The 16,315-nt window shown below is 34.4% G+C and overlaps 1 protein-coding gene and 1 pseudogene across 1 annotated transcript; both read left to right on the top strand.

The window, feature by feature from the left end:
* The first annotated feature begins 3,100 nt into the window (after nt 1–3,100).
* On the top strand, nt 3,101–3,262 carry LOC143402725 (U2 spliceosomal RNA; annotated as a pseudogene).
* An 11,123-nt stretch (nt 3,263–14,385) lies between these two features.
* LOC143400824 (olfactory receptor 5V1-like) lies at nt 14,386–15,330 on the top strand. Its single transcript, XM_076857816.1, has one exon. It carries the CDS (start codon nt 14,386–14,388, stop codon nt 15,328–15,330), a length of 945 nt encoding a protein of 314 aa, XP_076713931.1.
* The last annotated feature ends 985 nt before the right edge of the window (nt 15,331–16,315 follow it).

The raw sequence follows: 16,315 nt of genomic DNA, 5'->3' as shown, positions 1-16,315 counted from the left end.
GGGGAGTAGCAGCCTATTGGCACTCACAGAGCAGCTTGATAGGCCTCAAGAGGAATATCACAAGCATGCCTAGGGGTTGTGTCATGAGCTGGGTGGGATTAACCTTTTATTTTTTATTATTTTTTTTTTTAAAGAGAGAGTGAGAAAGGGAGAGAAAGAGAGAGAATTTTAATATTTATTGTTTAGTTATCAGCAGACACAACATCTTTGTTTGTATGTGGTGCTGAGGATCGAACCTGGGCCACACGCATGCCAGGGGAGCACGCTACCGCTTGAGCCACATCCCCAGCCCCGGGATTAACCTTTTAGCAGGCACATTCAGAAAAGCAAACAGAAAGAAATAACCTGAAAGCTGAGGATACCATAGCCTGGGATCCCTGAATAAAATGACTCTTAAATCAAAATTTAGTAGTCCCTAGATAAAAATTGCTCCAAACCAAAAAATGACAAGTCTGATGCCAATATTGATCTGATGACAATAATTGTAACCTAGCCTTTTCTTCCCCAGGCTGGTACTGATGCCACCCAGTAACAACCATTGCCTCAGAAAGAAGTAGAAATAAATTAAACTAAGGAGGCAAAAGACCTCTACAATAAAAATTATAGAACACTGAAGAAAGAAATGGAAAGACTTTTCATATTCATGGATAGGTACAATTAATAATGCTAAAATGACCCAAATTCCAAAAATCATCTACAGATTTAATGCAATCTCCATCAAGATACCAATGACATTGTTCATAGAACTAGCAAAAACAGCCCTAAAACTCATGCTCAAGAATAAAAGACCAAGGTGATTCTAAGCAAAAAAAAGCAATGCTGTAGGCATCACAACAGCTGATTTCAAATTATACTACAGAGCAATAGAAACAACAACTGCATGGAATAAAATAAAAAAACAAACATGGATCAATGGAATAGAACAGAAGACACAGAGACAAACCCACACAAATACAGTCATCTGGCCCACAAAGCCACCAAAAATATACACTGGAGAAAAGGCAGGCTTTCTAACAAGTGGTTCTGGAGAAATTGGTTATCCATAGTAGAAGAATGAGTCCTATCTCTCACCCTGTATAAAAGTTAACTCAAGATGGATAAAAGACTTAGAAACTATGCAACTTTGGACAGGGTCAACACTCTATAGGCACAGGCCTACAGTTAAGGAAATAATGTCAAGAGTTAATCAATGGAATGACATCAAATTAACAAGTTTCTGAATAGCAAAAAAAAAAAAAATCTTTACTAAGTACTGTTCCAAAGCAAATTAATATCCTTCATATAAACAAAACACTTACCACAAAAACCTCCAAATAAGCTAATCAATAAATAGACAAAGGAACTACACAGACACTTCTTAAAAGATGAAATACAAATGGTCAACAAATATATGAAGAATGTTCAACATCTTTAGCAATCACAGAAGTGTAAATCAAAACTACACTGTGATTTTATCTCACTCCAATAGAGTGGCAACCATCAAGAATACAAATGATAATAAATGCTGGAAAGGATGTGGAGAAAAAGATACACTTACACATTGTTAGTGGAGTTGTAAATTAGTGCAATCACTTTGGAAATCAGTATGGTGACTCCTTAGAAGGGAAACACAGTATCCAGTTATACCTCTCCTCAGTATTTATTCTAAAGAATTAAAGTCAGAATCTGAACACAATTCTCAACAGCTAGACATGCTTGTGTGTTTTATTCAGTCCTAAAGAACAATGAAATTATGTCATTTGCAGGAAAATGAATGGAATTTGAGAGCATTGTATTAAGCAAAGTAATCCATACCCAGAAAGTCATGGATCATATGCTTCCTTTCTCTCATAAGTGAAAGTCAGAGAGAAAAAAAGAAAAAAAAAACAAGGGTCAAATGAAGAGCTCATAAAAATAAAAATGACACAATTAGAATAAAAGAAGAGGAGCAAGGGGAGTGAAGGGAAAGGAGAGGCACTGGGAAATGGAATTCACAAGACTATTTTGTTCTACTGTGTGCACATTTGAATATATAACAACAAATCTCACTATTGTATATATTTATATCAATAAAATAATATGTTTAAATTGATAAAAAGGGTATATGATTTCAGTCTCCCATCTCATACAAAAATAAATTCTGGAAAATTGTATGGCTCAATGTGTGAAAGCATTATAAAGGTATTTTAAAAGTGACACACGGAAATATCCTCGACATATTCATTTAGGAAAATACTTCTTTCTGAGGCCACAGAAAATACTGATAGCCACTTTCCATTTATGAATTTCTCTTCACCAAGAGTTGTCACTAAGAAAGTGAAGAAATAAGCCAAATGGTGGGAGAAAGTATTTGCAGCATATATTATCAACAAAGAATAATGAAAATAAAGTCTAAACAAATCAACATTACTCATCTCTAGAAGATCTGGAATCATAAATTCTGACAAAATTCAAGTGTTGACAAAGAGGTGGAGCACCAGCTAGCCTTACATAGTGCTATGGAAATGTAAATGTAGCAAAGCAGCTTGTAAAACAGTTCTTACTGAACACACGCCTTTATTGTAAACTATTCTCTAAACACTCAGTTTGTACTATGAGCACAACATATATTGTAGAACATATAATATATATTACCTCTTTTTTGTTCATTACTATGACTTCCCTGAATTATAGATTTTCAGATTAAATATTTTTAAAGACCTTGTATTTAATTGCTGTGTAACAAATTCTCCCCAAGTTTTACAGTTTAAAACAATAAATGTTTATTTTCTGAAAATATCTAGGGATCAGAAATCTGAGTGCAACTTAGCTGTAAGCTTCTGACTCAGAGTTTTCTCACAAGCCTCAAAGGTTTTGGCTATGTCTACATCATGTCAAAACTCCGTGTTGGAATACATTGGTGTCACTGGGCTTCAGACTCTCTGATTGTTGATCAGAGACTCGATTCCTTGTCATTTGTACCTCTCCAGAGGAAGGCCCACGACATAACAGCTGAGTTCCTTCAGAATGATTGAGCAGAAAAATGTGCCCAAGATTGAAGCTATAGTCTTTGTAACTAACCTTTGAAATGACATTTCACTACTTCTGTCATATTCTATTTGCTAGAAGTTAAATAATAATAGGATCTTCTTGGCCTTTTGGCTAAGATCAAGTGTAGCATTTATTCTTATCAATTTAAAATATGATATGATAGTAATTGGAGTTTTAGAGCAGTGGGCACTTGCTTTGTGCACTCCATGAATAGACCTGATATTGCAGTAACTCCAGGAATGGTGCAACACACCCCACAAAAGAAGTTAAATTACAAATCCAGTCTATACTCAAAGTTTAGACATTATAAAAAAGTGATGAATGGAAGGAGATGGGGATCATTGGGGAATAGCTTAAAGTCTGTCTACCATACTACTTTTATGAGAAAAAGAAATAGTATTGAGCTGAATTTATTTTTTTAAGAATAAATTTATTTGATCAAATTATGATATATGTATCTATAAATCTACCACATTGAAATCCACTATTCTGAATAATTAATGTGTACCCATATAAAATAATAAAAAAACTTCTGTAAAGGACTCAGTCTTAGTTACATTTATTTGCCATTCATAATAATTTATCATACATTTACTTAGTTTTTCCTAAACATATCAATTTATAAAAGGATATTTGATATTACTGATGTAGTATCAGAAGTAATTTATACGATGAATTATAATAGGAAAATTTTCTAGTTCACTAAAAATCAATTACATGGAAAATCAAATTTTCTCTCATATCCATAGTTTTCAAATGTATGTAAACAAATCTATGCAGAGATCCCTAAATTTGTAAACTATATTTTTTTTGTATCTGGCTATTTAATTTGTATACAATTACACAGTGTTTCATAAGTTCTTTTCCTAGACAAGTTGCTCTCTGCCTTTGTATTTTGTCATCTCATAACTGTTCAAAATTCTGTGACTTCTCTTGTTTTGGATCCTCTATTGCCCACCCAGTGATAAGATTAGGCTTTGCCCAAAGAGGAGTGTTATTTTAATATCATTAGCATATGGTGATACCTCATGCCAAGAAGGACAAAATGGGGATTATAAACCTGGAAAGGAGGATTAAATGTCTTTATGTTGAGAGGCTTAGGGGAGATTTTGTACTGCTAATTCTCAACCTAGGATAAGAATAAAGTTGAGGTTTCTGAAATTTATTCTTAGCCTTAGATAAAAGATTACTACTACTTTTAGTCAGTTTGCATTAAGAGGATCTTAAGGGCAAATTTTGTAAAGATGTTGTATTTGGGCAGCATTCTTGGTAGAAGTGGAACAAGGAAGGGAGGACAGTGAAGAAGAAATAATTGAGCAAGAATGGAGACTAACTTTGGTCTCACCCTATGGGATTTCTGGAGCATACTGCATCTCAGAATTGGTTTCACCTTGAGGTACAGGAACTAACCTTTGTCACCCTGTCAGTCAGTCAGTCAGTCATTGGTCTCTCATTGATTACCCTGGAGAAAGGAAAAAGCTCATTTTTGAAAGTCCAGAGGAGGAGCAGTTATAATCAACATTAAAAAAAATCTATCAACATACTAGTAGACTGCAAGGAAGAAGTCATAATTGATTTAATTGTCATAAAAAAGAATTGGTAAAAATCAACACATGTTTAGTATGACAAAAATTTTAGTAGAATAGAAATAAAAGGAAATTTAACTATGATAATAAGTGTTTTATACCAAAGAAACTGAGCATCCATATGTAATGAGAAACCACAGAGACTTGCCTTTGGGTCAGTGAGAGTGAGAGGGTAAGAATGTCCACTACCATCATTACCACTTCATGTACTTGCAAATATTAATCTGTTCTATCAGAAAGGACACAGAAATATGTAATGTATGAATTAAAAAGAAATAGATAAAATACCTTTGTACATGTCATGAGGCTTTATCTAGAAAAAACAAAAAAGAATTGGCAACAAACTATTCAAATAAAAGGTGTTCACCAAAGTTGCTAGATAGTGATATAGTAAATAAGATAGAATTTATAGTAGCAACAAAAGTTAGATAGTATTCAGAATAAATTTAACAAAGATACATAGACCTCTATGTTGAAAGTATTAAGTATTTTAAAAGGCATAAAATAAGATTTGAATAAATTAAGAGTTATGCCACGATTTTGGTCAGAAAGACATTTAAATGTGAGAAATTCTCTTCCAAATAATTTATAAATTCCATGAAATGAGCATTTAAAGATTTTATGAAACCAGTAGTTTTCAAAATTTTCTAGGTTAATTTTGAAAAGAAATTTAAAAGGATAAATTTTTGAATATGACATTAACATTTTAAAAGCTATTAATATGAAGTCATGTTCATGCAAAATAGATTTTAGAAAAGTGTAGAAATCATTGTTTAATATGAGGCATATCACAATGAATGGTCAATGTTTAGGAGTAGCTAGGAGCAATCAGATCACTAAATACAGAAAAATAAAATTACATTCTTGAGGGTTAAGAATTAATCTTCATTCACTTAAAATGAACTCTAAATGGATGAAGAAAAAGCATCTTGAAATTTAAAATTATAAAGTTAAAAAAACATAAAAGTATGTATTTAAAGCTATCATTAGGGATAATCTTTTAAACAAACTTCAAAGTATCACTCATAACCTGAAAAATTATGGATTTTATTATGACAAAATTAAGATTTTCTATTTTATGAAAGACATTCTAGATAATGTACAGAGGACTGATTACTGGAAGGTATTTAGAAACACAAACTTATAAGTAATCAAAATGTATTCCTGTAAAAGAACAAGAAAAAAAAAAACAGCGAATCCAAATAACTGAAAAAAAAATCTTCTGGATATATTCAACATTGCTGGTAATCTGAATAAAGCAATAATGAGTCACTACTTCATATTCATTAGATTGACAAAAATTAGAAAATTGGATAATGCCAAGTAACCTTAGTAAACTTGTACATTACTGGGGATGGTACAGATACAATTGAAGAAGATGATTAGATTTTGAAGATTAAATTTACATAATTCATCATTTGCTGAAAGCCAAATTTGATTTTTTTCTGACTTTGATTCTGCTTTTGAAGAAGTGTCCTCTGATTCTGAGGCACTTCCAGGATAGAAGATAGTTATAAAAATCCTAATATTATTTTTAGCTTCCATATCATCTTTGGAGAAAAAGAGGACAATAAAATACCATATCCCAGGCTGGGGTTGTGACTCAGAGGAAAAGCACTCACCCAGCATGATTGAGGCACTGGGTTTGATCCTCAGCCCACATAAAAATTTAAAGGTATTGTATCCACCTACAACTAAAGGATAAATGTTTTTCAAAAATACCATATCCCTGAAATGCTCTTTTCTGGTTTCAAGAACCTAGCCAAATTAAGAAAGCCATAAGAATGAGCCCAGGCCACAATTTCTGGATAAATATTATGAAGGACACTGGCTTTTCCTCAGGTATGCTAGAAATTAGGGCCAGTTGTGCTATCTGTAGAAAGCTACATTCTCGCATATATTCCAAGTTCCTTGGGATGCTGGTCATAAAACTGGACAAAGCAATCAAAGCTGATTATATTACTGCTTCTGTAACCTAATAATTTAACCCATAACCTCCCTCCCCACCCCTGTGATAACTGGTGTGGAAAGGCATTGTGAACAGGAAAGCACTAGTCCAGTTGGCCATCGGACATTGAGAGGGATTTGGACAATATTTTCAGGTGAAACACTGTGTGAAATGGAGATGCACCTGTCCAGCCTTTTACCTCTGGACTTTATGGAAAAGCTCCTGTCTAGCCCTTCACCACTGAATCTTCCTGGTGAGTATTTTTTGATAAATCTTATGTTTCACATCCCATATCCTGGTGTCTTCTTTGGTCTCTTGGTAAGCTATTTCACTGCCCTAGCACAACTGAGCTGTAGATGGTATAGCTTCCCAAGGTAATAAACTTTCCCCAGTATATGCACTCAAATATAACAGAATTATATTCTAAAGCCATAAAGGTGGCATTAGAAGTTAAATTGTTCTGAAATGGCTTAAAATCATAGCAAGAAGATGGAGAGGAGAATTGATAGTGATGATGGAAGGATAAATGACCAACAAACATTATGCTTCAGAATAACTTTTAGTTACGTTTTTTGCACCCCTTATCAATAAATTGAAAGTCTTACATGATGTTAAAAATATCACACCTCCATTTCAAGTTAGATCTTTAGGAGTCCAATTTGGTGGCTGAAATACATCTCTCTATGTCTCTTTGTCTCTCTGTCTCTCTGTCTCTCTCTCTCTCTCTCTCTCTCTCTCTCTCTATATATATATATATATATATATATATATAATCAAATATACTAGTGTGCTATGTAATCTCTTCCCACTTCCAGAAGGAAATGAAAGTGATTCCAAAATTAAAAAAAGGAATGGGGATATAATTTAATGTGGGAAAAAAAAAAAAACCAAAACAGGGAGCTTGGCATCTACCCCTGGAAATTGAGAGTCCAAAGGTGAGTGCATTGTGTGAGTGCAAAGTAGCAAGAAGCCAGAGAACTGCCTTTGCTCTGATGATGGAGAGAGGATGCAGTTTGCTTATCATTGGGCAGATATGGCCCAAAGAGGTGTGATCCACCTGGAATAGTTTTGATTTCACAGACTTCCTGAAACAGACCTATTTTAGTGAGGCTGAGTGTGTGAGCTATGTGGATTTGAGCTTAGGAAGAGACCGCTCTGACAGTGTGCTGCAAATGTGCCTTTCCTCTTGCTCTGCCTGTGATGCCACACAGCACCCTAGATGGGTGTGACTTGCCAAGATGTCAATCAATCTGCTGACCACATGACATCACAAAGCAAGACTCCATCTTTGAAACCTTATTCCCTGCCTTATTTGGTGAAGAACATTCCATTGAACCTCCCTTGTGTGTGTCTCCCCCATAAAATAAAAAGAATCCAGGGGCACACTCCTTTTCCAGCGCTGCCCAGCTGACCCTTAGTGTCACTGAGCACTCCCGCCCTAGACCTTAGAAACTCAGGTTCATGTGCTGCGTGGTTTCTTCACCAACTTCTTAGTTATTGATATAGCCAGCTCCTTTGAACCCAGCTCATCACACCAGCCTGGCCAGCTGGTGACAACCTATAATGGCAGCAAAGTGGCTGGAGATAAAACAAATTCTCAGGACTCAGCAGGAATCAGAGTTATCAGTTTCAGGACCTCTGTGCTCAGAGTTCCCAGAAGTGTGTCTTCAGGGTCCTTGAAAGATTCCCACAAGATATGGAGATCTTTCACATATATATGGCCTTATCGTTGCTCAGCTCTAGTCCCACCCACTGGCATGCAGGGATTGAGAAGACTCTCTGTACTCAGATGGAAGTCAGCTGACAGAGACTCTGCAGAGACAGTTATTATGTGCCACTCCTTGTGTTCATAAAAGCAGTTCCACATCAGGCTCTAGGTTGCTGAATGGTAATCTTTGCTATGTAGTTTTGATCATAGGTAAGTAGTTTTTAATTTCTTAATTTTTAATTTCATTGCTTTCAGAAATAATGTTTTGCCTTGCTTTTTGGATGACATACTAAGTGTCTGTGTGAAGGGGAGATGGAAGTGTAATGACACAAGGGCTTCCCAGGGAGGAAAAATTCAAACTTTCTGTCCCATGCTTTGAATGACAGGAGTAGATTGAGAGGGTGCGAACCAGGGAGCTTCCTTCCTTTAGGGCAATTTCTGTATCTCAAAGTGGACATGTGCTAACTTACTGGATAAAGAACAGTATTTACATATATATGAGATAAAATGCCAGTGGATTTCAGAAAATAGTGTTAGGAAAACACTGTGTGGTTTTCCCACAAGAAAAAATCTTTCATAGGGATCTAACATCATTGCATGCTTGCTATGCCTATTTTACATGCTTACTATGTGATTTCAGATGTAAGTAAGGGATTGGACAATATACTTTTAGGAAATCCTTGCAATTTAAAGATTCTACATTTGTTAGTTTCCTTTATTATTATTATTTTTTTAATGAAAGGCACTGAGCTTTGATAGAGTGACTCATGCCCGTGATCCCAGGTATTTGGGAGGCTAAAGCAGGAGGATCACAAGTTCAATGTCAGTTTTAGCAACTTATCGAGATCTTCAGCAACTTATTAGCCCCTGTCTCATTGTAAAAAAGGAGTGGGGATATAGCTCAGTGGTGAAATGCCCCTGGGTAAACATACTGCAAACAGTCAATAATTTTTTAAAAGAAAAAACAGATGCACTGAATCTCTTAGAAGTGAAAACATCAAGACTGAGATACTTCATGAATTTTCTTGTAATCTTTTCCTGTGGGTCCTGGGTAGCCATCCTTGAGATCTTACTATGATGTAAATCCCTGAAAATATCCCCCGCCATCATCCATTTGACCTCAAATCCTAAAGAAATCCTAAATAATTTGTGGCAAAATAAGTAATATAAGTTACAAAAATCAATATGTTTTGTTTAAGTGTCATAGTTGAGATCTAAACAAAAGCCTCAGAATTCCCCAAGGGAGAAACATCATTTTCAACTGATGAGAAAAGTAGATTTTAAGGTGAACTTTGAAAAAATACATGAAGATTGGAAGATAGAAATGGGGGCAGAAAGAAAAACTTGAAGGTTGAATATAAAATTAAAAGGAGTATTCTGAAAAAAATGTATTTTGTCTCAAGGCAAATAACATTAGAGAATTAACATATTAGTTGTTTTAATTATTCCATCTCGTCACTTTACCACATGACAGCTTCCTAATAGATTAGGACACAGAAAAATGTGTTTTGAAGTGAGAAGGAATTATCTCAGGGCACAGTAGGCTTGGGAAGTATCCTAAATGGTAAAACAAAAGAATCAGGATATCCCTGGGAGAAAACAGTTCTTTCTCTGAATATGTAATACCTGCAAAGAGGGAGGCAGAGCAGCTGGATCAGTGTTTCCTCTGTCTCTCACCTAACAGGGCATAATGACTGTGTTGGTGACAAAGGATTGTCATCAGCAGCATGTCTTCTTATGAGTAACGAAGTAAGAAAATTGTTTTGTTTTGTTTTTTGTATTTTTATATTTTGCATCATTGTTCATATACTAACTGTGATTTGATGCTTCTTTGGATTTCTTCATATTATTATTTTACTTATCCATCCTCTTTTCTGGCATGTCCACATAGCAAATTAATTCTACAGAACTTAAAAATGTTCGATTTTGTGTTCCCTTATTTTTTACTCTATTCACTCCCATCTACATGATAGTTTTAAACACCTTTTATTTACAGATGTGTTACAAATGTCTGTCTCTAGTATATACCTCTCTCCTGAGGTCCAAATCACAGCTGCTTTTTGAGACATTTTATAGACATCTCAAAGATGCCTCCAGTTAACTGAGACCACCAATGAACCTCTGATCCAACTCTAGATCTCAGCTGTTTTCTGCTTTCCTTATTTCAGTGACTCCACTAAGCATTTACTCATTCAAACTAGGACTCAGATCAGCACAGTGCACCCATTAAAGTTAAAATCTCTTTATTTAGTTTTGTTCTTGTAGTATGAGCATAATATTTCAACTTCATATTTGCTGTGTGTGTGTGTGTGTGTGTGTGTGTGTGTGAGAGAGAGAGAGAGAAAGAGAGAGAGAGAGAGAGAGAGAGAGAGAGAGAGAATTGGAAGAAATAAGATTTTTTTTCATAACAAGCATTTAATATATGTCAGTAATAATGATTATCCTTAATTCTTCTCTCTTTCTCATTTCATACCAGAACTTTAAAGATTGTATCTCTTAACATCTCCTAATGCCTCTGATTATTTCCGAAACAGGTCTCACCACTCTGGTGTGAAGTTCCATGACCTTTTGTCTGACAGAAATAGAGAACTCAATGAGCTTGTCTTGCTCATTCTTGCTTCCTTCTATTTTATTGCCCACACATTTTCCAGAAAGACCATTTTTAGAACATGGACATCTTACATTCTTGAAATATATTCCAATTGCTCTTAGAGTCTAATAGAATATTTCACACTCTTGAGATAGATTCCAGTTGCTCTAGATGATTCTAACCTTATCAGAGCAGCCTCCTGCCCTTGCTCCTTTTCTTCCAGACTTCTTGGATTTCCTTTAGGTCTCACATTATTCCAACCTCAGGACCTGTGCATATATTCTTAATTGTGTATGGAAAGTTTTCTACATTCACCTTGCCTTAACTACTTAACTCCTGTTCATTATTGAGATTGCAAGGCACATTTTCTCTTGGAAATTTTTGGTAACTAGGTTCCATACTAGTCTATCCCTTTTGTTTTCTACTTTAAAGTAATTATTATAGTTTTTATTAGATATTTTTAAAATCATACATAATAGTCAATGTGCATATTCCTGGAGTTAAAGTTAAATTCTGTTTTTCTTATTTTGTCTTTAGTATACTTTGTCTTTAGCCATATAATTTGTAAATTATATGGCTAAAATTTAAAACATATAAATTTTATATACATCACATAATTTATATGTAATTTATACATTAATACTTATTATTTTATCTTTGGAGCATACTGCCATATAATTGTTGAATAAAATGAGCAGAAAGGGTTTCCCAGGAGTAGGAAGAAATGTTAAAAAAATGAGAAAGGGGAGGAAGATATTAGGAAAAGAAAAGGAGATAGATTAGGGAACAGGAATTTTGGATTGAGAGAAAATTATACTAGAAAATTTATTTGGTTCTAGTAACAATGTGAGATACTATATTATGAAAATTTAAACCTTCATCTAATTTGTCATCTACTTCCACTGAAAATGTCCACAGTAGTTCACAAGCAGTGAGGGCATCAATTAAAACAAAAGTACAAATGTACTACATTCCAAACTTGAAATTAAATGTATATTTTCTCTGTAGGCCAGTATAATAAATAAAGCATATATTTCAATAAATATACAATATGTACTTTTATTTTTAAATATAGTATTTTATTTATGTTTTTGATTTCTATAATTTGTATGAGAGCTCAAAGTATAAAATTAACTTTTTTCCTTGAGCTTGAAATTGAATATTTTTTTGTGTGTATTTTACTGGATATCAAACCCAGGGTTTTGCGCATGCTAGGCAAGTGCTCTACCACTGAGCTATATTCCCAGCCAATAACTTGAACATTTTTAAAAAATTATTTTTCAATTATTATACATATTGATAGAATACAGTGTGGCAATTAGATTAATTTACATAATAATTATCCCCACAATTTTACCAAACATTTTAATTAACTGACTTAAGCTAAACAGTGGAATAGCATTCTTAGTAACAAAAACACAAACATTTAATGTTCATTTGGGCAGGAAGGTGGACAACTGCACTGGATCTTTATTATTTAAACAAACACATTAAAGTGAAAGACCAGATATTTGGTAACAATTAGATTTAACCATCAAGATGCTGTGGCATAAATTATTAACATCTGGGAGCACAAGTCATAAAAGTTTGTGACTACATAGTTAAAATAATTTAATTGTATGAACTTAGGTTTCATTAAAACCAGAAAAGTATTTTTAAAGAGGATTCTGTTGTTATTAAAGGGAATCAAATTTTCTACCACTCAATGTGTGTATATTGAGATAAAAATGTATTTCCTCCTAGCTAGCTGCCTAAACTCTGCCATATATCTTTCTTGCTGAAACTCTGTTTTCATCTGAAAAATGGCAATGATGATATTACTTATCTCACTGGATATGTGTAGAGTAAATGAGATGACATGTAGAAAGTGCTTAGAGATTATTGATAACCTTCTCCACTCAGCACTTAAAATGATTTGTCTAAACAGCAACAGAATCTTGAATAAACCTAATGGCTCTTGAATTTTCCAGACAGATGACCTGCACCAGTGGGTCTCTTTAAAAATTTGTAGAAATACAAGTAACCTGACCCCAAATTCAGAGAATCTAATTCAGCATGCTTATTATTGAAATTTATTATAACAGAAATAAGTAAATAAAAAATACAAATGTTCACCACTAATAACAGTGGCTTTTCTTAAACTACTTCAAACATTGAGCAATCTTGTTGATTAGGATCTGAGATGTAGGTAACAAACTGGTAAAAATGATACAAAGTTGCATGTTAACTTTTACTTTTAGACTACTGAAGATTTTCTGTTACACCTAATGTCAGACCAACTTTCCTGACTTATTTCAAAGTCAGGATGCTGTCACACTAAAGATCATTAATCCCTTATCATTTATGTAAGTTCCACAGAATTAAGGTAAATTATTTACAACTCAAAGGTCATGTTTAATAGGGTTTATTGCCCTGAAAATCTATTACAATGCAGTGCTTAAGGAAAAAGCAGGTTAAAATACATACTTTTCTGATCCTCATTTTGAATATTCACATATGGAAAACTGATCTGAAACACAGACACAAAACATTTCTGTGAACATTAAGTATTATATTTATTAAAAATTTCTTTTTGGGCTGGGATTGTAGCTCAGTGGTAGAGCATTTGCCTAGCATGTGTAAGATGCTGGGTTCAATCCCTGGCACCACAAAAAAACTAAATAAGCAAAATAAAGGTATCATGTCCATCTACAACTAAAAATATTTTTTTAAATTATTTTCTATATTTTCAACATATTCTAAAATAAGCACATTAATTTGAATCAGAAAAAAAAACAAGTTATGTTCTGCATTTAATGATGGAAAAGAGGAGCAGAGATAGCTTTGCAGAAGGTAATGAAGGCCAGAGAGGTTCTTCTGTAACTATTTCTGCTACACATGTCTACACATCACCAAGAAAATGTAAATAGGGTTGACAGAGGTATTATTAACAGAGAATCTTAGGATGTACATTGCCCTTTTGTGATTTGCTTTTTTTTAAAGAGAGAGAGAGAGAATTTTTTAATATTTATTTTTTAATTTTGGGTGGACACAACATCTTTGTTTGTATGTGGTGCTGAGGATCGAACCCGGGCTGCACGCATGCCAGGCGAGCACACTACTGCTTGAGCCATATCCTCAGCCCGATTTGCTTTTTTTTTTTTTTTAGGTGTTGATGGACCTTTATTTTATTTATTTATATGTGATGCTGAGAATCAAACCCAGTACCTGACACGTGCTAGGTAAGTGTTCTACCAATGAGTTAAAACACCAGCCCTTGTGATTTACTTTTAGTTAAAAATGTTCAATGCTGTTACACCTAAAATCTTATACAGGGAGATGATTTTCAAGTGAAGCACTGAAAGTTTTTACCTATGTGTTGAGTTGCTGGTATGAGTCATAGTATATGAGTGTTGCTCCTGTGGTTTAGTACCAGATATAGATAGTAATATTTTATCTCTACCATTTTGCTTTCCTGTTTTTCAGGCCATTGCTACTGTATCATATGATTATCATAATCTATGCTTCTCTTTGCCCAACTCCCCAGAGGAAACCAGACAACATTATGGAAGGAAAGAATCAAACAGCTATATCTGAATTCATCATCTTGGGATTCTCTGACCTGAATGAATTGCAGTTTTTACTATTTACCATCTTTTTTCTGACCTACATATGTACTTTGGGAGGAAATATATTCATCATCTTGGTGACAATGGCTGATCCACACCTACATACACCCATGTACTATTTCCTAAGGAACCTGGCCTTTCTTGATGTCTGCTATACCACCACCAATGTCCCACAGATGATGGTACATCTTGTATCAGAGAAGAAGAGCATTTCCTTTGGGGGATGTGTAGCTCAACTTTTTGCATTCATTTTCTTTGTAGGATCAGAGTGTCTCCTCCTGGCAGCAATGGCATATGATCGCTACATTGCCATCTGCAAACCCTTAAGGTATTCAGTTATTATGAACAAGGCCCTGTATAGCCAGTTAGCAGCCTCATGTTGGATTGGTAGTTTCCTCAATTCAGTGGTGCATACAGTACTGACATTCCGTCTGCCATTCTGCAACAACCAGATTAATTACTTCTTTTGTGACATACCCCCTTTGCTGATCTTGTCTTGTGGGGACACTTCTGTCAATGAACTGGTGTTGCTATCCATTGGAGTCTTCATTGGTTGGACTCCTTTACTGTGCATTGTCCTTTCCTACCTTTACATAATCTCCACCATCTTGAGGATCCACTCTTCAGAGGGGAGACGCAAAGCCTTTTCTACATGTGCCTCCCACCTGGTCATTGTCCTTCTCTATTATGGTAGTGCCATTTTCACATATGTGCGGCCCATTTCATCTTACTCATTGGAGAAAGACAGACTGATTTCAGTATTGTATAGTGTTGTTACTCCCATGCTGAACCCTATAATTTACACATTGAGGAACAAGGACATCAAAGAGGCTATGAAGACAATAGGGAGAAGGTGGCAGCCACCAAGTCTTGAGATGTAATGTTAAGGATAAGATTAAGGATAATCATTTTTTTGATATGTAATCTCAAAATAATAATCATATATTAGAATTTAAGTTTTTCACCAATCAGCTGTTTCTCTTGAAAACTGCCTGAAATGCTGGGACAGAGATGAAAGAATTGGAACATTCCACCTCAAATGTACATGATCTTGAGCTTGCTTTCTTTTTCCCCCTCGTTTTGGCACTAGGGATTGAACTCCTCAGTCCTTTAATTTTTTTTTTTTTTTTGAGATAGGGTCTCACTAAGTTGCTAAGGGCCTCACTAAGTTGTTGAGGTTGGCTTCAAACTTGCTATCCTCCTGCCTCAGGCTCCCTAATTGTTGGGATTGCAGTTGTAGGCCATTCTACCTGGCATTCTTAAACTTTCACTAGTTCAACATGAGAGACATCAATCTATTCTTTTTAGATGTTTTCTTCTTATCTATGTTTTCCATTCTTTATCCTCTTTCCAAAGATGGTGACTCTCTTCCATGTAATATTTGTTTGATGAACTTCATCATTTGGTACTTTATTTCCTATATGTGGAAGAATGTGAAAGAAGCTTCTCTTACCATATTTCTCTTTTCTTACTACTTAACTCATGTTTTTGTCCTTTTTTTGGTTCTTTTTAATAAAACATCATCACCAATATATAAGTTCACATTATTCTCATTTTGACAAAGAAATATAATCATGATGAAATGGTGTCTTATCTCCAGATCTGTTGGTAATTAATTTTAATTTTGTCACCTGCTGCATGGGCTAAAGCCAATTTGTCTTCATATTAGAAAGAAGATACAGTTTCTTAATCCCAGTTTATATTTCTTACTCTAGTCAAAAGGTGAAATATCCTGAAAAGAGTTTTCTAGGAATAAGTCCACATGACAGATTACTTAACATAATCTTAACGTAACATTAGAAACATTTTTATAAAAATTTAGAAAATATAATCAGATAAAAAAACATAGAAAATTTATGTTTTATA

Source organism: Callospermophilus lateralis, chromosome 6 (assembly GCF_048772815.1).
Source record: "Callospermophilus lateralis isolate mCalLat2 chromosome 6, mCalLat2.hap1, whole genome shotgun sequence".
NCBI lineage: Eukaryota > Metazoa > Chordata > Mammalia > Rodentia > Sciuridae > Callospermophilus > Callospermophilus lateralis.
This window is presented reverse-complemented; position numbering and strand designations above follow the sequence as displayed.

Excerpts from the sequence above, each read along its gene's own strand:
- LOC143400824 (XM_076857816.1), top strand. The coding sequence starts at position 14,386 with ATGGAAGGAAAGAATCAAACAGCTATATCTGAATTCATCATCTTGGGA.